The sequence below is a fragment of the Naegleria fowleri genome (genome assembly GCF_008403515.1).
Source record: "Naegleria fowleri strain ATCC 30894 chromosome Unknown tig19, whole genome shotgun sequence".
NCBI classification, from domain to species: Eukaryota; Heterolobosea; class Eutetramitea; order Acrasida; family Naegleriidae; genus Naegleria; species Naegleria fowleri.
Genome location: NW_025407951.1, coordinates 648,818 through 673,930, shown reverse-complemented (window position 1 = coordinate 673,930; position 25,113 = coordinate 648,818). Strand labels below are relative to the sequence as shown.

The 25,113-nt window shown below is 36.7% G+C and overlaps 12 protein-coding genes across 12 annotated transcripts; 6 read left to right on the top strand and 6 right to left on the bottom strand.

Moving 5' to 3' along the window:
- Positions 1 to 41: 41 nt before the first annotated feature.
- FDP41_013676 (uncharacterized protein) lies at positions 42 to 2,076 on the top strand (the record flags this gene model as incomplete). Its single annotated transcript, XM_044704332.1, has 2 exons — positions 42 to 528; positions 671 to 2,076. 2 exons carry the CDS (start codon positions 42 to 44, stop codon positions 2,074 to 2,076), a joined length of 1,893 nt encoding a protein of 630 aa, XP_044565175.1.
- An 865-nt stretch (positions 2,077 to 2,941) lies between these two features.
- On the bottom strand, positions 2,942 to 4,129 carry FDP41_013675 (uncharacterized protein; the record flags this gene model as incomplete). The annotated part of the gene is made up of 1 exon (XM_044704331.1): positions 2,942 to 4,129. One exon carries the CDS (start codon positions 4,127 to 4,129, stop codon positions 2,942 to 2,944), a length of 1,188 nt encoding a protein of 395 aa, XP_044565174.1.
- An 87-nt stretch (positions 4,130 to 4,216) lies between these two features.
- FDP41_013674 (uncharacterized protein) lies at positions 4,217 to 6,265 on the bottom strand (the record flags this gene model as incomplete). The annotated part of the gene is made up of 1 exon (XM_044704330.1): positions 4,217 to 6,265. One exon carries the CDS (start codon positions 6,263 to 6,265, stop codon positions 4,217 to 4,219), a length of 2,049 nt encoding a protein of 682 aa, XP_044565173.1.
- Positions 6,266 to 6,365: 100 nt separating this feature from the next.
- FDP41_013673 (uncharacterized protein) lies at positions 6,366 to 10,188 on the bottom strand (the record flags this gene model as incomplete). Its single annotated transcript, XM_044704329.1, has 3 exons — positions 6,366 to 9,650; positions 9,727 to 9,900; positions 10,033 to 10,188. 3 exons carry the CDS (start codon positions 10,186 to 10,188, stop codon positions 6,366 to 6,368), a joined length of 3,615 nt encoding a protein of 1,204 aa, XP_044565172.1.
- A 455-nt stretch (positions 10,189 to 10,643) lies between these two features.
- On the top strand, positions 10,644 to 12,682 carry FDP41_013672 (uncharacterized protein; the record flags this gene model as incomplete). Its single annotated transcript, XM_044704328.1, has 2 exons — positions 10,644 to 12,025; positions 12,295 to 12,682. 2 exons carry the CDS (start codon positions 10,644 to 10,646, stop codon positions 12,680 to 12,682), a joined length of 1,770 nt encoding a protein of 589 aa, XP_044565171.1.
- A 478-nt stretch (positions 12,683 to 13,160) lies between these two features.
- Positions 13,161 to 13,602, top strand: FDP41_013671 (uncharacterized protein; the record flags this gene model as incomplete). The annotated part of the gene is made up of 2 exons (XM_044704327.1): positions 13,161 to 13,330; positions 13,521 to 13,602. The coding sequence occupies 2 exons, from the start codon at positions 13,161 to 13,163 to the stop codon at positions 13,600 to 13,602; spliced, it is 252 nt and encodes an 83-aa protein (XP_044565170.1).
- Positions 13,603 to 13,696: 94 nt separating this feature from the next.
- Positions 13,697 to 15,337, top strand: FDP41_013670 (uncharacterized protein; the record flags this gene model as incomplete). Its single annotated transcript, XM_044704326.1, has 1 exon — positions 13,697 to 15,337. The coding sequence occupies one exon, from the start codon at positions 13,697 to 13,699 to the stop codon at positions 15,335 to 15,337; it is 1,641 nt and encodes a 546-aa protein (XP_044565169.1).
- Positions 15,338 to 15,442: 105 nt separating this feature from the next.
- Positions 15,443 to 16,652, bottom strand: FDP41_013669 (uncharacterized protein; the record flags this gene model as incomplete). The annotated part of the gene is made up of 2 exons (XM_044704324.1): positions 15,443 to 16,000; positions 16,239 to 16,652. The coding sequence occupies 2 exons, from the start codon at positions 16,650 to 16,652 to the stop codon at positions 15,443 to 15,445; spliced, it is 972 nt and encodes a 323-aa protein (XP_044565168.1).
- Positions 16,653 to 16,765: 113 nt separating this feature from the next.
- On the bottom strand, positions 16,766 to 18,268 carry FDP41_013668 (uncharacterized protein; the record flags this gene model as incomplete). Its single annotated transcript, XM_044704323.1, has 1 exon — positions 16,766 to 18,268. One exon carries the CDS (start codon positions 18,266 to 18,268, stop codon positions 16,766 to 16,768), a length of 1,503 nt encoding a protein of 500 aa, XP_044565167.1.
- A 22-nt stretch (positions 18,269 to 18,290) lies between these two features.
- On the bottom strand, positions 18,291 to 18,740 carry FDP41_013667 (uncharacterized protein; the record flags this gene model as incomplete). Its single annotated transcript, XM_044704322.1, has 2 exons — positions 18,291 to 18,599; positions 18,681 to 18,740. 2 exons carry the CDS (start codon positions 18,738 to 18,740, stop codon positions 18,291 to 18,293), a joined length of 369 nt encoding a protein of 122 aa, XP_044565166.1.
- A 751-nt stretch (positions 18,741 to 19,491) lies between these two features.
- On the top strand, positions 19,492 to 20,895 carry FDP41_013666 (uncharacterized protein; the record flags this gene model as incomplete). The annotated part of the gene is made up of 1 exon (XM_044704321.1): positions 19,492 to 20,895. One exon carries the CDS (start codon positions 19,492 to 19,494, stop codon positions 20,893 to 20,895), a length of 1,404 nt encoding a protein of 467 aa, XP_044565165.1.
- Positions 20,896 to 21,095: 200 nt separating this feature from the next.
- FDP41_013665 (uncharacterized protein) lies at positions 21,096 to 23,447 on the top strand (the record flags this gene model as incomplete). The annotated part of the gene is made up of 1 exon (XM_044704320.1): positions 21,096 to 23,447. The coding sequence occupies one exon, from the start codon at positions 21,096 to 21,098 to the stop codon at positions 23,445 to 23,447; it is 2,352 nt and encodes a 783-aa protein (XP_044565164.1).
- Positions 23,448 to 25,113: the final 1,666 nt, after the last annotated feature.

The window sequence follows — 25,113 nt, the reverse complement described above, 5'->3', positions numbered from 1 at the left end:
ACCCAATTCCGAGAAGTTTCAGTTTTTTGTGTTATATTTGTATGTCATCTTGGAATTATTTCTTGTTGTTGTTGTTGATTGATTTCAATACTACTACTACTACTACCACTACTTTTTATCAATGGGATGATGGAATTATTGACTCCTATGCGGATACTACTTACTTAACGAACGCAATGATGGTTCTCATCTTGATTCTTCTTTTACTTTTCCTTCTCTTCTTTTCTTACATGAAAGGAGTTTCAACCACCAGCACCACTGAGGCTTCAACGACTCTATCCTCCCCTACCAGAAGCACCAGCACCAGCACCACCACTACAGATACCACAGAACAGACTCCAATGAGTCGCACAACCACATATCCTCCTCATCGTGATGATGATCGAATGCTTGATGAAGAAGAAGAATTACTCACAACCCATACTTTATTTGAAAGAGGTTTTACAAGCTTGTATGCAAAAGGCATGTTTGCAGAGGCTGCCAAATATTTCGATCGGATATTGAAAAGGTATCCAGATCATATTGAAGGTAGGTTGTTGTGTTAGACACTGCTAATTGACACACGATGATTTGCATGACGATGGTTTATGTGATAATTATGAAATGACATTATTGCTGTCACCCATTGTGAATGTGCTTTCTCCCATCAATCAATGTGACAACACCATAGCTCTCTATCACAAAGGAGTCACACATTATGTGAGTGCAGACTTTAGTGAAACCATCAGACTTGTGAATAGAGTCCTTGAATTGGATCCAAAACATCGTTGGGCTTATGTTATTAAGGGAAATGCTTTCAATGAAAGAGGTGAATACAGGAAAGCCATGGAAACATTTCAAGAATGTGTCAAAATCACCCATGACAATTTTGATGTGGTCTACAATGCAATGGGTAATTGTTACTTCCTTCAAGAAGATTTTCAAGGATGCTTGGCAACCTACAACAAGTCCATCTCACTTGCTTTGAACACCTTTACACTTGCTAACATTCATCCAAGTGATGCCATTTTCAGAGTTTTAGAGAATGATCGACATTTGTTTCAAATTTGTCAGAACGTCCTGGCTCAAACTGCACAGGATGGCATCATTCCATACATTGCTCCAGATTTCTCTAAACTCCAGCTGTCACCTGTTGAGGAGCGATATAAAACCAGAATGTACGAGAGAGTTTATCTCATGAAATATACCACTGCATGTTTGACCATCCTCAATAAGGGGTTGACCTTGGTGTGCATGAACCGATTTATGGAAGCACTTGATTGCTTCTTGCTGATTATTCAGGTTTCACATGCGTTGATGGGAAAGTCGATTTTCAAAGTTGGAAAGAGACAAGATCCCACATGTATGACTGAATTGATTGAATTATTGAACAATGAGGAATACATGCATGCAAAGAACAATGGATCTTTGGCCTATGACAGTCGAACTTCACATTGCATTGCTTATTGCGGTATTGGGATTGTCTGTGAAGCATTGACTTCCAATTTGTATTCCAATGAATGTGGAATGGGATGTCCATGTTCGTCATCCTCATCCTCATCATTATGCAAAGAGTCACAATCGACTCTCACAACATCCACTTCCTCATCGGATATTGCAGCAGATCCCAAACAACAACAACATCGCTCCATGGTCTCTTCTCACAGTGGTTTTTGTCGAGGAACCTTCAAAGACATGCTTTCGTTTAACAAGAAGAATGCACTTTGTAGTATGGCTGATCTATTTTTCGAGAGAGCAGATCGCCTCATTGAGGATACTAGAATGCGAAGAGAAGTTTTGTACTTTAAGGGAGAGGGTCTACGAAACATTAGAGATTACAAAAAGAGTATTGAATATTACCAGAAGGGTTTAGAAATGAATCCATTTGAAATTCGATCCATGATTGGATTGGGAAGAGTATCCATTAATTTACAGGATCTCAAAACTGCTCGACTTACCTTTAAAAAGATTCTTGACATTACCGATTATGATCATCCTATTGCAATGAAATATTTGCAAGTGGTGAAAATGACACCCTATGCTCGAAATGATAAGGCCAATATTTATTGTGACTTGATCTTGCAATGTCAACACTAATCTCTAACCTCTTGAGTGATTGCACGAATCACAATGTAAATAAACTCTTCCTAACGTGCGTCCTTTTCCAATGCATTATGTACCATAAAATTCTTCTTTTTAACATTTTGATGACCTGCACAAAATTTTTTGTTTTTGAATTCTGATCAGATCGTGTGTGTTGTTCCGGTTGACCTCAAAAACGTTTTTTTACAAAAAAATGCAGCAACGAGAGGTTGTGTATGAATTGTCTTCCGATGAAGAAGAATTTCCATCATCTGTTCAACCAACCAATCTTGATCATCATCAGCTGAGAATGGCCAAAAGAGTTCCGAGATTGTTGAGTAGGAGTCGTTGTAAATGCATTTGGAGAAGTTACAATTACTTGGAGAAACGTTCAAGGATTTAGTTGTAAACTCTCCTTTTTCAAGCGCTTCTACTATTTCCATACTTAATTTACATAGCCTCCTTGAAGGAAAAATCAACAACATCAACAGCTAGCCCATCCTCCCAATCAAACAAACCTCAAGGCTCAACTGAGAAGTTGACGTCAACCAGTAAGAAGAGGACGAATTCCAATGACAAGAAAAGAAAACAGACTGGAACTTGTTACAAAGAGCTCTTCCAAACGAAAAAAGATTCAAAAAAAAGTCACACCAAAAGTAAGCAAACTCGCAGTGGAAGGAGAAGAGCTAGAGGAAGATGAATATATTGTTGAAAAAATTTTGGATCATAAAATTGAGGAGAAAAGAAATATTTGATTCTTTGGAAAGGTTATCCAAGATCTCAAGCCACGTGGGAACCTGAAGAACACATTTACAATTATGACCTCATTGAAGAGTATAAAAATAATCTGAAAGCAAAGAAAAAGAAGTGAACATTCATTTTAATGTTTACTCTCGAGAACAACATCGATACATACCCATACTTTGTAACCAAAGAATATTCCTTCTTCATCGGCCAATCTAAAGTAGGAAGAATATACGCCTGGAGTTGAGGGAGCTTGTAGATCAACAGAAACTTGAAATTCTTGTCCAACTCGAATTTCATTTTCTCTATTATTGAGAGCAACAAATTCAGGGGCATTAAGGGGGTTTTCCTTTTTTCCTTTAAGAAACATGAGCTTTGAATTTTTGGGGAGTGTCGTGTGTCCACAATTTTTAAATTTCCACGTTTTCTTGAAATGTTCTCCTGGCTGCATTTTGGTATGGTCAGGGATTGAGAGATCAGCCACAAATGTTGCTAATTTTCGTCCATATTTGTTGCCGTTTGATGGTTGTTCCTCGATGCGTGTTGTGACTTGAGATGCAGAATTTGAAGACGACAAGCACGACAAAGGTGTGCCAGCATCTGTTGGTTCTCTACCGTCATGACTATTTTTGTTTTCGGATCGATCTCGCCTCAAATAGTCATCAATAAATTTAAGACATTTTTCAAATAATTCTTCTCTAGCTGTTTCACTTAGATTGTTAGTTTTTTCCATAATTTTTGAAGTAAATTCTTGTGTTGTGATTTTTGGTGGTGTCGTTTTAGTGGCAGTTGCTTGGTTGTTGTTACTGTGAACAGGAATTGTGGGTAATGGTTTTGGAACGGTAGGTTTGATACTGACGACAGAGGTGGTGGTGGTGGTGGTGGCTGTGTTTGACAAGGAGTTCAACGAGGTTGTATTGTTCTGTCCAACGACAGAATAATGATGATCCATGATTAATCGTAAATCCGAATTTGTTTCTAAACTATGTTTAATTAACTGCAGCAACAAGTCATCAGAATTTACATGTAAAATTTGACCATTCACGTTGTTGTTATTTGTGCTATTCGTTATTATTGTGTTTGGAATGGAATATTTATAAATTAATGAAAAATTGTTTGAACTCTGCTCCGATTGGGTAGTGTAACTGATCCCGATTCCAAAAACATGTCTAATTTTTGCCATTAAAGCATCCAGTAGAGGAGTTGAATCCGTTGTTGAACAAGTCCCCTCTCCCCACGAAAAATAAAATCTTCGAATTTCCGCTTTGTTGATATTGCACACTTTAACAATCACTGTCTCTTCCTCGGAAGAAGGAATTTGCATTTTTTTGGGATAAAAGTTCATAATGACAAAAACCGTCAAAACTGTCAGATTGTTGAAATAGGAAAAACTGAAATCACACAATCTTTTTTATTCAGAGGTGACTTGGAAAATTAAATTCTTAACTCGTTGGGCCATATTCAGGCAGAAATTGTTGTCCACATATGACATTTGTTGCTTCAATAAAATCTTTGGCATTTTGAGTTGGAGAATTTCGTCGAGCAGTTTGTTGAGCACTCCAGTGGTACCTTCTTGTAATAATTGTGTTCGTTGTTCTGAGGTTAAGGTAATTTGTCCTAATTTGTTGACAGAGGTGCTAATATCGTCACTACTGGATTGTAAATAGAAATTAATATGTCTAAATAAAACAGTGAGTGTGTTTTCCAATAAATTAATATGAGTATTGAGATATGAATCAAGTTTCAACAACTTCTTGGTGAGAATGGTTCTGCATAGGAGCTTGGCTTCATTTGGAACAGAATCTTGCTTTTCAAAGAAGCTCATGAAATGTTCTTCACCCAATATTAGATTGGCAGAGCGAACCATATTGTTCAATTGTTCAATTTTAAGCTGGTCTAACTGCTGGATATTAGATTCACAAGTAAATCGTTCTTCCAATACATTATTCAATCTGCTCAGACCATTCTGCAACAACAGACACAGAGTATAGAGAGATGGCCTTTGGTCTGGAGACTCTGTTGTTGATTTACTTGAAGATCGGCCTTGCACAACCAAATCCTCGTCATCAGTCATGGTAGATATGGCTGCTGAAGCGCTATTGGTAGATAAATAATGAGTAAACAAAACTCTACCAATTAAACTCATGCTAGAGTCGGAAAGGAATGAGGGATATTCTGTCACCACTCGACAATAGTTAATGATGACCTTACAAATTTCGTCAACAGCCATCTTTTTTTGCTCAAGTTCATATTCCAACTGAAGCTCAGTATTGGAGTTAATTCCATCAGTTTGTGATAAATTAGCATCCAAAATATTAATTTGAGGCTTTCCTAATTGTTGAATGGTTGAAAGTTTCAATAAGGCATTCAAAAGCAGTCTTTCAAACTTGTTGGAATAAAGCTTCTTTGTGATAATGTCTGGATGAAGAGCCAACAAGTAAAACATCTGACAAACTAATCTTACTAATTCCAATGAGCCAGACTCAACATACACCAAATTTTTCTGAACATTCTCGAGTTTGATTATGGAGGAGATTGCTTTTCTATGCTGGTCAATAAATGACAAAACTTGTTCCGCTACCTTCTTATTGTTTCGAAGGTTTGATTGAATGGAGATAATTAATTTTAGGGCAGGGACCACTAGTTGATTATACTTTTCTGTGATAGAAGGCTCCCAATCTCCTTCATCAATCATGGTATCTTTGTGGTCAACTTTTCTTCCATATTGATGAGAAATTATGGATGGTCTGAGATCAATAAACGAAAAATGAGCTGCCAGTTTTGGAATTAATTCATAAGTAATCATGACTTCACAACTCTTTGGATCAATATCTGCAAACTTTAAAAGAAAAGACATGGCATTCTCATAGATGAATAATCTGTTCAGAGAAGATGCGTCACTTTCATGGAAAGTAGGATGTAACACTTTTGAAAGTGAATGTTTTGCTTCTGTCATGACACTGTCCAAAATTTGTTTCAAGTAGCCATAGTGTTCGAAAAAGTTAATCCATTTTCCTCTTTGTGCAATGTTAGTACTATATAAAAAGAGTGTTTCGAGTAGTGAGAAGGAAACTGTTTTCCAGATGTTCTTGGCGTCGAGAGCATCCTTACAAACCATTGGTAACAGAGAAGTATCATAACGATCCAAGACATGCTCATTGTTCCTTTGCAAATCTTGTATTTGGCTACTTCCAGAGTTGAGTTCATTCTTCTTTGTATATTGAAGATAATTGATCAGCGCTGAATATAAATTTCCTCGAACAGCTTGCTCACTCTGCTCAGCGTAAAGAGTACATTCTACAAGATTTCTGAAAATATTAAGACACTGATCAACAGGAAGCATCAGAGTTTCTCCACTGGTTATTAATTCCTCTCTCAATTTGGACATAATTCTCAAAATTAATTGAGACACACGTAAGTCCAACTTTTGTTGTTCTTTTCCCTTCTTAATTGATTTCATTTGCGATAGCTTGAAGAGAAGAGAATTCATCAAATCATGTAAAATTCTCAAACGTATCTCATCATCGGGTATCATTCCAAAACATTGAGAAAGAGTAATATCAACCACTTGCTTCCATCCAGAAAAAAGCATTGAATGTAGAGGACCAATTCTTTAAAAATTGTTTCCATTCTGCCGATGAAAGGTCATATGGACAATTTGGAGCGGCCAAATTCAAATCAATGGTGTCTAACACTTCCAACATTAGTGCTCTTCTTTGCTCGAAATTCATGGCGTGGCCAAAAATATTGTTAGCTGCAACTCCAAGTAAATCTCCTCCAAATAATATATGAACAAGCTCTTGAACTCCACCTCTGTTGCTATCTCCCTTTTTAAATGCTTTTGTATTGGAGTATAATTTGAGAGCAACAATTCTAATCACAAACGCTCGTTGATTCAAAATATGATGTGCTACCGGAGATGGAGTAATTTTTGTCGAAAAGTTATCATTCATCAGCTTGTCATTCAAGAAACTTGATTTTTCCAAACATGCAAATGTTTGCTGACTCACTCGTCGATCAGCGCATAGTTTGTAGATGAGCTCGTAGCATGATTCGATAAACCTAGGATGAGTCTTTGGCAACCTCTTTGATCTTAGCAAGTGGAGAATAATTGTTAGACATGTCTTCTCATTGAAAATGTCGATCTCTCTTGGTTCATCACTTGCAATATCAAAACCACAAAGCATGTGCGTAATATTTTCTCCTGGAGCGTCGACATTGGCCTTTAACAGCTCTAACATCTTGAGTCTAGTTTCATTGTCTCTTTGACTGTCATCAACTTGTGAATCATCAATGTCTGATTGTTCTCTGTTGTTTTCAAATGTAACTGCATATAGATGTTTTACAAAGAGGCTAACAAGCTTTTTGTCTCTCTTTCTTTCTTTAAATAATCCCACTAAATTGGTGATATTCTTGCTGATTAAACAAAGAATGTTGACAACTCTATATCTAACCTCGTTGTTGAAGGAATAATCCAAGAGATCGACTAATTTGATAATTAAAGAGTTTGGCATTTGATACTCTAATCTCTTGATCACTGCTGGAACATCTCTTTGAGTCTGAGATAAAGTCTGGATAAATGCCTCCTCTTTCAACAACGTCGTTTCAATCATTTGAAGAGCGTATATAACTGATTTTTCCATTGACTCTCCCTCTCTGTTTGTGTTTCTTTCTTCTTCTAGATTAACTCCAATAACGTTGAAAAGCTCTTTTCTGAAAATAGTATTGCTTAGCATATCGCTCATAATTTGGAATCCCGGTGGAGCTTGTAGAAAATTAGGAATTTTAGGTGCATTTTCATCCTCCATTGCGTGTTGAGTGCCAGATTTCACATCACCAAAATCGCTCGAGGAAGGAGAATATCTAGAAAGCAATTTTGTAAATATTTGCAAACATGACTTAGCGACGAGCCATTTTTCGCTGTCCTCCTTGTAGTATCGCTTGGAAAAGTTATTAAAAACGTCTTCTTGAATGAACTTGAGATAAGGAGCAAATCCGGTGATAGGGTAACTTGTACAAGAAATAATAGCATAAATCAACTCTAAAAATCCCAATGTTTCAAAATACTCTCCTTCTTGAGACTCCCTAAAATTGAGTTGATATTTGACTCCTCCAGAGTTAGAAATTTCGTACTTGTCATTTCTAATTTCATATTTGAGAATTTGGAATCTTTCCATCTGAGCAAGAATAACTTGAGCCTCTTTGCTAGGTGGTCCGTTTGATGGCTTGACGAAAGAGGCAAGCGTTGAGAAGACTTGGCCCATAAGAACTGGCGAGAGCTTTGGAACAAACATCAATCCAAAAAGAAGTCCCAAAATATCCCAACTACTTTCTAAAAAAGCAATTCTGCTCTCCTCAGAGTTATGACAAATTTTTTCTACCAGTTTCAGTACAACGTAGACAGAGTCCAAGGTTTTTTCGTCAAAAGAGACGTCTTCCTTGCTCAGCTCGTTGTATTGTTGTTGAAATTGTGGAATCAGTGTTTGGAAAAAGTAGGTCCAACTGAATAATGGGTATGGAGAGTCGCATAACATTCTGAATACATTAACTGCGCCAACAGCGTCTCCACTAAACGAGCACAAAATTCCAATGTAATAAATAAATCCAAGATCAATCTCTTCCTGTAATTTGCAAAGTGAAGTTATGTGTTCACAAAAAGTGTTGGTAATGACATCTCGCAACTCTCTCTGTTCAAAGAATCGGTGTGAATATTCAGGATAATGCATATATATCTCGCTAATCACCAATAACAAACTATTCACATGCTCAGAAATTGTCTCCTCATCTTCGTTCTCTTCAAGTGGTAACCCATCTCTTCTTCTATTTAAAAAGGTTTTCATCTTTTCACTTTGGTCGGCCAGCAATCCTGCAATAACATCGGATTGTTTGATCAGAATACCACACACGAGTTCACTCAACACATATACAATAAACTCTTTGGTTTGTTCAGTATCATTTCTAAACATTTTGCTATTAAGCCAACCTTTTGAGATGAATTCAAAAACCTTTCGGGACAAGCTCAAGTCAAAGGCGTTGTTTGAGTATCCAATAAAGTCATCCTTCTTTGTTGCTTGCAATCCCAAGCTCCACATTAATCCGATAACAGCTTCGTATTGAGGTTTATCAACAAGATTAGGGCTATCTGTACTCTCTATTAAATCACGCAACGATTTGTCAAATTTTTGAATAAATTGAGGCTTGTAAAGAGTATTTGTAGTGACAATTTTTTCAAGTTTTGGATCAAATTTTTCTTTTCCTTCTGTTGGCTCTAAAAGGCAAAGAATTGTTGATGTTTCCATGTACAGCATGTTGAAAATAGATTTAGATCCAATAGGAAGGGCATCTATTAGAATTAATGCATCATAGGTTTGTTCTTCATTTTGATCGGCAATGAGCTGTTGAATTGATGCGTTGAATGTGTTGAGCGAATGTTTAAAGCAATTGAACACATTGTCAAATGTTTCCTCATCACATTGCAAATTGAAACAAGAGAAGAATAAACAATCTCCCAAACTTCTCCTAATAAGTACTTTGTAATTAATTTGTTCAATTGAATTTGTAACTTCACTAGAATCTCCATTTCCTGTAGACCTATAAGTATTGATGGTATTTTGAGATTCATTGATTTGTTTTGTTAATTCATTGATCCTGGAGCAAATGGACTTTATGAGTCCTTCTTTAAGTAAATCAGTTGTTGATTTTGTTATAACTTCCCTGATGTGTGGATTCAACTCCTCATTATATCGTGCTTGAAATAAACAAACAACTGATAATAACAGCTTTAAATATTCTTCATAAAAGAGTTTGATGGAGGCATGATATTCATCAACCCCATATGTTGTTGGCTAGATGTGTTTGTTGTTAGTACAAGTCATAAAGATGATGTCGACATTGTCGATGAAACAATGAAAGAGTACATACTGGGTTGTGCTTGGTAGCAGTGAAAATTAGACTTAGAGCAATCATCTCATTCAGATCGAGTGCATCCGAAACTTGGCAAACTAAAAGCTTGAGAGATTGAGGAAGATTGGACCGAACCCCTTTCACTTCCACATTATTATTTTCGATTTTGCTTCTTGCATCAGGATTCTTTTCCTAAATATTGTTGTTGTGTTTTTATAATTTCGTCATGATGCGATATTCAAATTATTATTATTATTATTCATCCGTGATGACCAACAAGTAATCCTTCAAATCTAAAAGCTACAACAAATTCAAAATACATACACTAAACTTCAAACTCAATAGACTCGATTTATGATGGTTGATTAATTGTTGAAGCTTGGTCGTACTCTCCTTGGTAGGGTCCATAAGACCAACACTACTAATCTTTTCATAAAGATTATAGAAGGAGTCTTCGTTGTCAGGACCGAAGGCGAACATGATGAAAATTGAGTAAGAATTGAAACACGTTGTCGTAATGATGAATGAAATCAATGTCTTCTTTTCACTTCCGCAATTTCTTTGAAGCAGAGGAGAACTCTTGTGATGACGATGATGCTAAGAGAGCCTCTCTTCGAAGGGCGGTAGTATTGTTTTTCTTTTTTAAAAAATTCATTTCTTTACAACCATTTGTCTTGTTGCTCTCATCGCGTTCAATTTTCCCTTCTTCGCTGGCCGAGATGATGATACGAACGAGTGTTGCTTCTGCTGCTGCTGCTTCTAATGCACGTACATCGATACACAGCAGCTCTCACAACAACAATAATCAGTCATCATCTTCTCCGTTGACATTTTTCAGATCGTATCACTACATCCAAAAGTACTTTCTCGGATTGCTGTGTGTTTCTGTCTTGGTGTGGATATTGTTGGGAAATCTGTCGACGAAATCAAACCTCATGAGAAACACAACAACGAAGGATGAGGATGTCAACTATTTGGATTTTATTGGTGGAGATGAAAGTTATGATGTTGTTCAAGAATCCACCCTGGTGGACCAACAGGCACCAACAGTTCAAAACAACCATCGGAAAACCTCACCAACCAATCAAGCACAGACACTACAAAAGGATTCCCATCATCCCAACAACAACAAGCACAACAACAATTATCCGAATAACAATGGCGCCGATACAACAACATTGATTAAGAATACACCCAACCACATCAAACCAACAACGAAACAACAACAAGACGACTTTTGTAAATGCATCGCCAACGGAGGAAAACTCGTTTCAGTATTTCATGACCATCTCAACACCACAGCAGGAAATGCCAAGTCAGGAGGACCAGCAGGTGAACTTGTCTTGTTTTATGGAGTTTTGAATGGTCTTCAAGACATTGCCAATCAGTATGGAATAGGTCATGAAAAGGCTAAATTGTGCCATTTGAGTTTGGATTGGAATGAGGCTAGTTTCAAACAAAGTTTCAATGATGTGAGTGATCGAGTTGCAAAGTGTTCAAAAGAACAAAAGAAAGTAGCAGGTATTGATGAACATTCGGTATTTCATTTGATATTTGTGGAAATGTATTCATTTGATCGTGCACTTACCATGAGAAATAGTCCATCTCGGTGTGATACTGACAGATTCTGCCTTCATTTCAGAGATCACAAATGTCGATATCGAATCATTGATTTTTGGGGAACACCTCCACCACAAAATCATCACAACATGCATTTGAAGCAATACTTGACTCCTTATCCAAATAATTACAATCAATTTATTGGCTATCATCAAAGTCCATGCTTTGAAAATTCACTTTCAGCTCCCATTCAACAATTTGATAAGAATGAGAGGAGAGATTTATTTGATGGACGAGAATCGGCAATTGATTCTCTGTTAAAAGAGAAAATTCGAAAGATGGACCCCAAAATTTCACACCAACTCTCCATCATATTCCATGACATTAAATCTGAATATACAACAGACAAAGAATCACAATTTCTTGAGGTGCTTTCTCAAGTTCAAGACGATTTGGACATGTTTACTGACCCTCAATCACCCTCTTCAGAAAAGATTGAATTTTTAGTTTGGGGCAAGGAGCCAAGATACTTTACAAAACCCGTAAAAGATTTCCTGTCACGTTTGCATTCAACCTTTGCTCCAAACATTGCCATTCATACCACTCTTAAAAGCATGGACCATCCCATTCTACCATTCATTGTTAACCATGGTATTAAGGGAATTGAAGAATGGAAAAGTCTATTAAGGAGCGTTCATTTTGTGATTGGAATTGGAGATCCAGTGGTAGGACCTACTGCCATGGATGCAATTTCTTGGTAAGTGGTCGATTTCTTGAGTTGTTTCGGCTCTTATTCACTCCATGTAACATGATGAATTTTAATGTTGTTCTCTCGAATGGTTGATCCTCTGACCTCTGAATATATTTCTGTGCGTGTTTCCTCTCTCCATATTTTCGTAAATATGTATCAATGATCATATAATTTCACGTGACACACATATCCTACACATTTCTCAAAAATCACCATGTCCTTCCTTTTGTGTATTTCTTTCCAAATGATCTCTGTGTGTTCAACAACACACATAGTGGAGCAATCTTTTTAAATCCAGTCTATGATCATGAACGAGTATTGAACAATTTAAATGGATGGTTCAAACTGAAAAATCAACATCCCTACGTACAACAGTATATTGGTCCTCCCTATTCCTTCCAATACCATCTGTCCAATGAGATTCCCTTCGACAAGTATCACGAAGAATATCTACCAGCCAATGCCTTCAAACAATCCACAACGATGGAGGAAGCTCTCCTTCGTATCATTCATGGCAACTTGTTAGATAAGGTACTTGACCAAAAGCTTCGTCTCAAAGGTTTTCTTCTCAAAGAATATTCTTTAGATTCCATTCAGGAACGTTTGTTGAAGGAAATATTTAATGAGGCTGATTCCTTGTGTGAAAGTAGTACTCCTAGCTAGTAGATCGAATGATGATGATCCTAATAATGAGAAGGAGTGATTTGCTGACTGAGTCCGTCACTTCAAAGCACTACAACAACAACAGGTCATTTTGAGTACTGTTGACATAATGAACTCTTAGTTAGGAACTTTGTAGTGGTGTCGCACATCTCTCTCTGAATGCCAGTCAGTCATACGAAAAACATCAATCGTCAAGATCGATTCATCCTGTGCGGACAAAGAATATTCGTCCACAAGAATGTACTCAGTGCCCTTTGTAGAAGAATAGCAAAAATCACATACGCAGATTCGCACTCGCATTTTTGCGATTTGGATTTTGTGCTCGGGAAGAATATTCAAGGAAAATGGATCCGCCATCAAAAAGAGAAGATGGCAACACAAAACACCAAAAATGTACATGTCAAATGTGAAGAATCTCATCCTGAGCAACAACATTTTCTATGGACCGGCGACACAGAGAGAATGAATATTCTTTCTGATGATTTTTGTACTTGCTACTCTATTGGTTCAAATAAGGAACAGAAAAAGCTCTTTTGAAAAAAAGACTCAACGACCGCCGCCTATTACTTGCAGTGAATTCGACACTTCTGTCAAAAAGATTCAAACCACAAGAAGACCATTGTATTCTCTCTCGTTCATTTCCATTAGGTAAGTGACATTGAGAAATTTCCACAACAATGACCTGTCACAATGACATACATCAAATGTCGAACGGTTCAATCAACTATTGAATCAACACGATCATTATGACTCATTATCCAATTCACTATTATGTCGAATTGATGCTATGATCTGGAAACATGATTTCTGCTTTTATTTGAACATTTTTTCTTTTTAGAAATCAGATTTTAACTCTTCTGATTGATTCTCAAAAGATATCCATCTTGCGTGTGCTATTTCTGCATATTTGTCAAGAGTGAAAGTTTCAGTTTCTCCAACTTGAAAAAAACACAAAAGCAAACACAACCATCACTGCGAGATCAAACTACATCAAGAGTCACTGTCACTTCTACTATGAGAAGAACAACCACCACATCATCATCATCTTCGTCGCCACCACCTTCTTCACCTCAACAACAACAAAACCATTCTCAACAAGCATCCATGCCCTCAAACAGTTCCAACTTTACATATTCTCAAAACAGTGCATCGGGAACAAACAGTCACACTATCAATCACTCGAACAACAACAACAACAATTCAATGCTCTTTTCTGCCATGATGATGGATGCCTTTCAAAATAACTTGAACAACCAACATTCACATACAACAACTTCATCCATTATTGGTACTACTCATCGACCACAAATATCTTTGTATCATTCCTTTGATGACGACCCCTATTGCCCACCCACACAATCTCTCAATAACAACAATAATATTGGAATGCAAAATTACCGTAATGAGACTGGGAACTCGGAACATGATACAAAAAAACGGAAAAATGGGACCATAGAAGATTCTTCCAACAAGAAGATCAAGAAGGATCGTCATCCTTCTCTCACAGGAACCGTTGAGATTGTAGGTGCAACAACCACCTCTCAGAAACCAAAGCGATTGGTATGGACTCCTTCCTTGCATGATCTATTTGTTAAAGCTGTTGACAAGTTAGGATTGTATGAAGCTCGTCCTAAAGAAATTCTTCAACTGATGAATGTGGATCATATTACAACAACACACATCAAGTCACATTTGCAGAAATATCGATCTCAGTTCAAGAAGGGTAATGGTGCCAATCAAAACGTTGCACCTTCGAATTCTAGCAATTCCTTGAACAACCAAGAAGAAAATTCTGCAGATGGTACTGGCGACGAGCAAGATGTTGCATCAGCAAGATTATCTCCAACGAGAGTGCACGTCAAATCAGAGCAACAATCTACTACTAGCCATTCTTCCTCTTCCAGTTCCTCAGGCCATCATCCTCATGTCAATAATCAAGCTAATATGACAACAACAAACTCGTCCAATGCACATACACCCCAGCCAAATACAAACCATGATCTAATTTTTGGCAATTTAAGTGACATGTTCCCTCTGATAGGTCAGCAACAAGTTGAATATTTGAAGGACTTGCTGACTTCAGTCTCTGTGAATGCGAATTCAGCTGGTAATAACAACAACAACACTCTACCATCCACTTCAAACACCACCAATAGCATCACTGTAAATGTTCAACCATCCTTTCCATACAATACGAGCTCAGCAACGACATCTGGCCAGAGTGTCAATACTTTGCCCCCAAATTTTCACATCATCCAAGTGAATAATAATGCATCACCACAGCACCCAATCGGTTTTAATGCAGTTTTGGATCAAAATGGAAATCTCAACACCTCTTACAATCCAATGACTTGTCATAATGACAATGAACATCTCAATGAATATCTAGGAATTCTCAGACAAATTTGCAAGTCTGAGCATGATATTTATCAAATATTTGAAAAGATGCAAGAAGGAGTACGAGATCAACGAGATTTAAATTTTGTTATTGAAGGATTCCGCTTAGGATTCTTGTGTGGAATTAGATTCCACAATAATTTTTCGTCCACAACAAACACCTCCTTCACAACTTCAAATCAACAACAACAACCCACAAACAATGCATCTTCCCCCTCTACCAATCCTTCTCATTCCTACAATAGACACCACCAATAAAATTGTTTAAAACTTTATGAAATCATCCAAAATATTTTATCAACCAAAGATAGGGAGAACCCCAATCTTGACAACGTCACCTTAACAATTTCGACCTTAAGGTCCTTAAAAAATAGTATTGACATTTACAACAGCATAGATCACAAATCCAAATAATATTCCTAACACTGTATCCATGAATGCATGTTGTTTGGTCATGACACAACTACATGCAATAAGTAACGGGTTCAATAAAGTGAAAACTCCAAAGATATGCCACTGTGTGATCGATAAATAGGTAGCTATTGAGCAATGACCTGATGGCACTGTATTCGTGTCATGATCCATTTGATGCATCATTTCGAAAAGATACTTTGTCATTCGATCCAGTTTACCATACTTTTCTTCGTATTTTTTTAATTCCATGCGATAATGAGCTGGCACGTTCGAAGGAAATGTCACAAAAATTAAGCATTGACACAATGTGACAATCAGTAATCCAAATAATATATGAATGAGTTGATTCATTGTGGGAGAGGTTGGAATAATGCATGCCATAATAAATAAATCTCCAAATGAGTATAAATAAATCGAATGAGGTATGAAAGGAATGTATCGATCAACAAAACAATCGACATTGAAATATTCTGATTTGCTAAATGTGGAAAGTGCCAATTGTTGAGCCTTGTATGATCATTTCACAATTTTTTCACATCCACATTCGGTTGGTTCATGTATTTCAATTCATAAATTATTGTGTCATTATTGTATGATGATTTAATTGATATATATTTTCAATTAAATTCATTCAAAAAATTAATATTGCAAAAAATAATAATAAAAATTAATATTCATTCGAAAAAAAAATGTTCCTCTAAAAGTAAACAAACATTTAAAGACATCCTCATTATTTCATACTCACTTTAAAATAAAATTGAAATCCTCCAATCAAAGCCGACACACTCACAAAACAAGCAGCTGTATATTCCATCAAAGTAAATTCATTCCTTCGCATCACATAATGACCTAGTCCATATTGTGACAATGATATGAAAAGAACCATGATTAAAAATACAAGAATATCTTTTGGTTGAATGATGTGATGATGACATGGAGAAGGATGCAAAGAAGAAGCTTTCACATCTTGTTGTTGAAGGATTGAAACCATTTTTCCATTCACAACATCATCATGGGCCTTCTCCTCACAGTGATGCAATTCATTGGAGCCAATCGTGTGTCCGGGTTGACACAGCTTTGTCCGAGTCGTGAGAGCCACATCATTGGATGCTTCGGAATGAACCATCATCATCATGGGAGTGGATTCTCGAAGATTCATTTTTTTCTCATTGAGTTCATAGGAACTTGATCATTTTGAACGATTTTGGAAATCATGGATTTTAGCGAATCAAGTGCGTGTCAATAATGTTCTCATGTTTTATTATTTTTTGTCTAACTCAATATTTCTCCATCAAGTTTGTATTCATAAAATAAATATTTCACAAGTTGGAATGGACAGGATTGGGTTTCCATATTAGGTTTAAGCATTAAGATCACCAAATAGGATTGAATTTTCTCTCCCTCATGAAATCCTTGAAAAACTTCATGATCATTGATAAAAGTGTGCCAAATTTCTGAATATTCTTGTTTTTTCGTTTGAACAAATTCATGAAACCATTCAATGACTCCATTTGTAGCTTTCATGTTGGGACAACTCTCCTGAATGGAATCATGGAATGAAAGTGAGTACCAATCGTGTCTTTTGTGTGCAAGTGCCAATAACAATCTTACAAAGAAATTTCTTATAAATTTCACATGCAACAAACCCTTTGACCAAAATTGGAATAAAGTTTGTTGTAATTCTGAATTGAAAAATGCATCAAGTCCTTTGGGAACTGGATCTTTAACCAACTGGTTAGAGTCTCTATAATGATTCAGAAAATAGGTATCAATATATCTCAATTTAAATTCGCCAAACGTTGTAATAACTTTACAGATATCATGACTTTGATCAGTCTCAAAACAAGAACTCGTTAAAACATAATTAAATTTTTTGTCATAAATTGTTGGATCCAATGGAATTGGTGCCTCTTTTTGAATTGTTAGTTCCACTGCATCCACGAGAAACAATTTTTCAATCATTCTCTTCTTTGATGCAAAAAAGCTTCCTTCAAAATGAATCACCATGTCGAAATTAAATTCATCATAGGAATAGGTGAAAATTCGTTGTGTCCACAATATTGAGCTCACCACAAAATTGTGCTGATTGTTGTCATGATCTTGTTGTTGACAACTGTCCTTTCGATTGAACCATTGACCATGATTCAAATTAGCCCAATAACATATTTTAGCCCACAAAAACGAAGGAATGTAATCCAAAACCACATTAAGTTCCTTGTTCAACATGGGAGTAACATGCGGCATTGAACGATAAAACTTTTCAGAAAGAAATTGTCCTGCAAGATCTTCCTCAAAATCCATTCTTGTTTCCATCATCATGGTGTGATTTGTTTCACCTTGAAAAACATTCCCTTCACGAAACGCACAAAAGTAAGGATGTGCCAATCCAGTACGAACTGAATTGCAGGCTTTTGCAATGGAAAAGAAGAGTTTGATGGTTTCATACGAAGACGATGATGATAACGAAAGAGAAGAAGGGACCTTGTGTTCGGATGGAAGGCTCAAATGAAATTTACGAATGAGAACATGATACTGAAAGGCATTCCATCCCTTCCCCTCGAGCATAATGTGCTCATTCCATAGTTTGCAAACCAACCGAAGGCCAAGCACATGATCAAGCTGTAGAAATCCACTCATCACGATGAAATGAAATAAATCGGAAGGATCAAAAACGGATTGAAACATTTTCAATCGAGTTGTTTCAGAAGAAGGAAGATTCCTGAGAGGAGGAAGAGGAGGAAGAGGAGGAGGTGAGGAAGAAGAAGGATTCATCATTACCACCATCGCTGACCTCTCTCTAAGATTCTGAGCATGCTCGATTTTCTTCTTTTTGAACAGAGAACCAACGTTGGTGTGGAACATTCTCGCATGTTGGAACCTTTTTTTTTGGTTGGAGAGTCTTTTTCCACATGTTGTTCAAGATTGCAACACATCCATTATAGAGATCAACATAAGGCGTTGCGAATTTATCGTTTTGTTGCTTGAATTTCTCAAATTTTTCTTCCCATAATCTCAAAAACTCTTCCTTTTCTTTGAACAATTCTTCTTCTTTTTGTTTGAAATAAATTGAATTTGTTTCTGACATGGTTTTCAATCTTTCTACAAGCTTTTCAGAAGAGGCAAATTCTTAGAATTCGTCCATATCTTTCTTCAGTTGAATAGAAAACTCTCGTTTAAGTTGACCTACAGGTATTTCATAAATCTTCAATGAATTGTTGGTTGTAGGTTGCACGAACGGTGGAGGCATTATTGGTTTTGTCACTCTTTGATGACATGTCGGTATGTGGGAATTTTTGTGAAGGAGTGACAATTGGAGTCAAAAAGCTAGGTTGTTTCGGAGTAATCATGAACTCAGGAGGGTCTAAACACGTATCAGCTGTCAGTAACTCTTATGCTTTTTCTTCAATTTTCTTGAATTTCAAGTCCAAGATTGGAGATACGACACCTTCTCCTTTTCTTTTTCTTGGATTTTTCTTCTTCAATACTTCCTTTTGTTTCTCGTATTCATCGATCAGTTCTAATGCTCCAAAAGGATGTCAGACTGTTGTTTCAAAGTCCATACTCCCCTGACTACAATCCAATCGAGTACTGTTTTGGATGGCTCAAAAAGCGATTGAAGGATTATGAATTCTCTACTGAATTGCTTCCAAATATCCTTGAACAATGTATTTCAGAATTGCCAGTCGAGATAGTGAGAAATTTCGTGTTATTTAGTCAACAACATTGGTTTAATGAAAATAAAATGTAAAGTTTGATGAAATTTGTGAGTTTGTATTTGATTGCGTGTTCGATTTTAAAAATATTCGCCACATTCGCATTTTTGCACTCACCAACTCGCGTTTAACGCTCAACATTAAAAATGCGTCTTTATTCGACTCGCATAAAAATTTGCGTTTTTTCTGTCCGAGGTTTTTCGAGAACAACAATACTTATTGGCATGATTTAGAAAAATGGCGCCAAAACACAATACAATAAAAATTGAACCACTACACAACACCATGCAACCTTCATCACCCTCTTCGAGCGTAAATACTCCAATCAACAACAACAACAACAACGGAGGAGGAAATTCCACCTCGCAAAACGATGAGTTTCATGACGAATTAGCTCGAGATATTAAAGAACACTTGATGCAACAACAACAGCAACAACAACAATCAAAAGTTGAAATTAAACGACAAGTCTCCGAGGTGGAAGCTGAGAAGGAGAGAAAAAACTGGCTCATTCATGTGTTGTATACTCGGCAAGATATTGATGAATGTTTACAGGTCATTGATGAGCAAATGAAAGCTTGCGAAGGTCGTTGTGAATTTGCCTTATACGTTAAAGGCTTGATCAAACGACAGCAAGGTGATATCGCTCAATCTCTCCAATTATTTCAACAAGCATGTATTCTAAATCCAATGAATCCTCAAAATATAAAACAAGTCGGAAAGAGCTTGTACTTGTTAGGTAAATTCAAAGAAGCGATTGAAATTTATGACGAGGCCAAAAAAATCTCTCCACAAGACTGGGAAATTTACCATAACAAGGGTTTGTGCCATGCAAACTTGGGTGAATTTGAAAAAGCAGAAGACTGCTATCAGAGGGCAAACTCTATTCATCGTCATGACATCACATTCATTGAACTCGGTAAAATTTTCACAATTCAAGAACGGTACGAAGAGGCCATCGATATATACCTTGAGGCACTTGACTTTTCTCCTGAAAATCCCGAACTATTAAGTACTGTGGGATTGTTGTATTTGAGGATTGGTGATAATTTGAAAGCTTTTGATTATTTGGGAAATTCACTCTCACATGATCCTTCAAATCCAAAAACCATTCTTGCTACAGGCTCAATTATCCAAGATCATGGAGAAATGGATGTTGCTTTGAGCAAGTATAGAATTGCAGCGAAAAAGAATCCAAACTCGGCGCAGCTTTGGAATAATATTGGCATGTGTTTCTTTGGCAAGTTGGACTATGTGACTTCGATCGCATGTTTGAAGAGAGCTCTCTATTTGGCACCATTTGAGTGGATCATTTCTTATAATCTTGGTCTTGTGCACTTGAATACCAAACAATATGCATCTGCCTTCCATTACTTTTCGACTTCTATCAATTTGAATCCAAATTTCGCGAGCACTTACATGTATTTGGGGATAACACTGAATCGATTGGATGATTTTGAAAATGCTTGTTCAGCCTATGAAAAAGCAATTGAAATGGAGAGTGACTATTTGTTTGAATTGAATTATGCCATTACACTTTTTAATCATCAACAGTTAGAGCAAGCTCGTGTTCACTTTTTAGAATTTGAAAGATTATTCCAGGAGGCTCATTCGGGCGAAGAAGCCGAAGAATGTGACGATGAGTACATTTTAGAGGCAAGGAAAAAATTATCAGCACTACTCTCTTAATGTGTTTGTGATGGTGCAAATAAATTGACCATTGTTATTCTGCATCATCAGTTTCTGAACACGAGGTTAAGAAAAGAAGAAAATGGGTAGAGAAGTGGTCAACACACTAGAAAATTTATCATTTCCGAAATTGAAATTGAAATCTGTATGAAAAGGTGGCACCTCAGCTGAATAATGAACTCTTCTTCGTTCAACAAAAAATGACGAAAAAGAGTTCTTCTTCTTCATCCTCTACAAAGAAGAAATCGAAATTTGATTCATGGTCGCAACAAGAGAAGGATCTCGTCCGAAATGCTGTTCTCTCCATTCATGAACTCTTTCCTACCCGAACTCCGAATGAAATTTTAAAAATCTATTTACAAGAAGACCGAGATGAAGGTCAGACCATTGGCCGATTGATCATGATGCAAGAGGATGAGATGATGCTCTCCAAATCCTCTTCTTCTGAGAATGATACTTCAATAACACACGATGATACAAGTGGAATCAATCAATCATTGTTGTTGGATCAACACGAACATATTCCTGAACCACAGCAAGGAAAGTCTTCCGAAGAGGAGATTGTGATTATTGAAAATGAAGGAGTCACTGGACAAGAAAAGAAGAACATTAATAGCGAAGATCAAATGAATCATGACAAGAAGCATGAAGAGGAGCCACATGAATGTGTTGACGATGATTATGAGCTCGACAGCAATGATGAAATTCACGATGAAGATGTCGATATTGAAGAAGAAGAAATAGTTTATCGAGATCCCAACGAAGACGAAGAAAACGTTTTTGCATGTGACGACAATGATAACATTGTGATTGAGCTTGTAGATGCCTCTACTTACGATGAAGAACAAATTCAATCACAAACGATTGCTTCTGAATTACGTAGAAATGCTGTTGATCCTAATTATATCATTAACATTTCAAAAGAAGAAGAAACGTTGGAACATTTATGGGAACAATATAAGAAACGAAAGCAAGACTCAAAATCATACAAAGTGTTGATAGATGAATATGACATTATGAAAGAACAAGAAACTGAAATTCAACATACAAAAGATTTGCTTCAATTGAATCCTGTTCAAGAGATTGGATATGGAGATGATTTCATTTTGGCCATGTTGAAACAATATCGATGGAGAGTGGAGTCATTCTCACACGACTATTGGGAACATGGTGAAGAATTTGTGTGTAAAAAATGTGGGGTTCCATGTGAAGCGTTTAAGGCCATATTTCTGGGTGAATCAGGAAGCGACTCTTCTCAAAATATCCAATGCAATGAAGAGGAGGACGATCCCACCTGTCCAGCATGTTTCTGTGACGACGTACCAATGAGAAAGAACCCAGTATGTGGCCACAGGTTTTGTGAACCATGTTGGAGAGGATATTTGGAAGTTAAAATTAAGGAAATTTCTGGATTAGGACAGACAAGAATTAATTGCATGGAATGTAATACTGCACTTACGCAAGACTTTATATTTTCATTCTTTAGTAATGCCCAGACGTTTAATGCCAAGCGCGAGAATGAAAGAATCAAAATGAAATATATTGAGAACAGGGTTGACACGTATGTGAACGATCACTTTATGGTGACTCGATGCCCAAATGCTCCTGGATGCAAATGTGTCATTAAAAAGACAGTCGATATCCCACTTCACAAAGTACGGTGCGTGCCATGTGACACATTGTTTTGCTTCCAATGTGGAAAATCTCCTCACTATCCAGCAACATGTGAAATGTTTGAAGAATTCTCAAAGAAATCATCGTCAATGACAGAAGGAGCTAGTTATGATTTTATTCAAAAGAACACCAAGCCATGTCCTAAATGTAAGAGATTAATTGACAAAAATGGAGGTTGTAATCACATGACATGCTCAATGTGTCATCATGAATTTTGTTGGCTTTGTTTTGGAAATTGGCATAACCACAACTTTGAAGCTTGTAAGGAAAAAATTGTACAATTTACTTCAGAAACTCTACACCTTGACAAATCCGGAGAAATTCAACAAAAACTCTACAAGCATTATATTTACTATCAGGAAAAGATGGGTGAACACAATCGATGGTTAGAGCGTGAAAGATCCAATCATTACATGAAAAACCAATTACAACAATTTAAGGCAGATGTTTATGTCCACACCGATGTACCATACAAGTATTTATTTTGGGTCGATGAAGCTTTAAAAACGGTGAAAATAGCTCGAAGATTCCTCTATGGAGCTTATGTGTATGCCTTTTGTGCATTTAACATGGAATTGGTTCAATTAGATATTATTTCCAAACGATCTGGTCATGATTTAATCAAGAAGAAGAAAATTAAGGAAAGTCAATTTGCTCTCTTTGATACACATATTTCGAATTTAGAAAAGGCAGTTTCACACCTTTTGGTGAAACTTGATTTTATGACAGACAATTCATGGAGTAATTACATGACAGATGTTTCGAAAATGAAAATCTATGCTGAACAATACATTATGAAACCACATGTCGATGCTGTGACTAAACAAGTGGAAGGTTTAAAGTCTGTCATTGAGAATATAGAAATGTCCAAGTTGTAAGAATGACATTTGAGGAGTTTCCATGTTAATTAAACATAATGACTGTTTTCACTGCCACCAACGTGTGATCACGTCACAGAAACACACATTCATAAGAACCAACAAAAAAATGTCCAAACCACAACGTTGGTCAGCACTTCTCCATGCAATTTGTTTTCCTATTTTCGTATGACAAAATATTGATTACAGAAATTGTGAACAGTTTTTCAAAAGGACGTGTTTTTGTACTGCAAAGCCAACAATAACATGTTATTATTCGACCGGTAATCCATGACAACCTCTTTCGTATTTAGATGAATGTCATGTACTTCTAAAAATGGAGAACACATTTCCTCTTCTCTTAATTTGTGAGAATTGCTTTCACCTGCGCAGAATTTAATGAGGATTGTTGAAAAACCCTTTCCAAAATCATAGCCAAACGCACTGCATTCCATTCATTCTAGAAAGGAAACTATTTCACACTCACACTTGAACCACCACTTTCTCATACCATTATCCCTTTTCAGATTCAACTTGGATTTTCTATGAATTCTTGCATCACACTAGTCGCAGGAAAGTCGTTCCATTCGAACAACGTTTGCCTTTCACAGCAGACAGAGAATTTTTGTTGCTTTAAAAGCGCTCTTCGTGCAAAACTCTTCGCAAGCAAGGAATTGCCAAATCAACCAAATTCGTGCAAGTACTACCAAAAATTGTATATATCCAATAGCGTATGTTGTTCCGAATATGTGTGGCATAAACATTTTGTTGTTGATGGTAGTGGTGGATCATTGATGAAGAGGCACCAGCAGCAAAATCATCAGTGGGTGACATCGAGTGAGAGCGTAAGAACACAAAAAACAACAACACACGAACGGCAGATAGAGAATTGCCCACGTTCGGCGTCAATATTGGAGGAGTAACTGTTCAGTAGATTCACAATACGAGCTTACCGAACAATCTCTCTTGTAGATTCGAATCATTATATTTCATAATTTGCATTTGTGAATCAACGTGTTGATGATTGGTGTCAAGAGCGTTGGTGCTGCATTGTGTAATATCACACAGAATTACTCTCACTGAGATACATCATCTCTGACTATTTTCAAATTATAATATCGCGCACTGTTTTACTAACAACAGCAGCAAGAAAGGTATTGAGCGAGGTACTTGTCTCTCTTGAACAATATACACGTCGATCGACACGAGTGGAGAGCTGAGAGATTTCAATTGATCCTCATTATATTCATCAAATCAATATCTCTCGCCGTGAGAGCTCAGCATCATATCCATCTAAAATCCATCAACAGAAAACTAGATTTCAAGTGGTATCACATCACCAATTTCTGTCTCATTACAGAGAATAATCATCCTTTTGTGGTTACCAAATATAATATTTGTAAGTATTTTTCAACATCTCCGCATGCCATTGTTGATATAAACCTATTATAATTCATCTCTTAAATGACGGATACCTCCTTGACACATGCTTACCTCAAACAATGATTCTGAAACAACCATTCCTTTGATTGTTGTCGAATGTTTGTCTTTTCTTCTCTTGGCGAAAAAAAAAGAATCTTTCTTTATACCTCAATAATTCAAAAAAGCTCTTTTGGTTGTCTCATCATCGATTCTCCTTGTCACCGCTCTGCCCAATCAATCACAAACTCAGTTTTTTGTTACATCA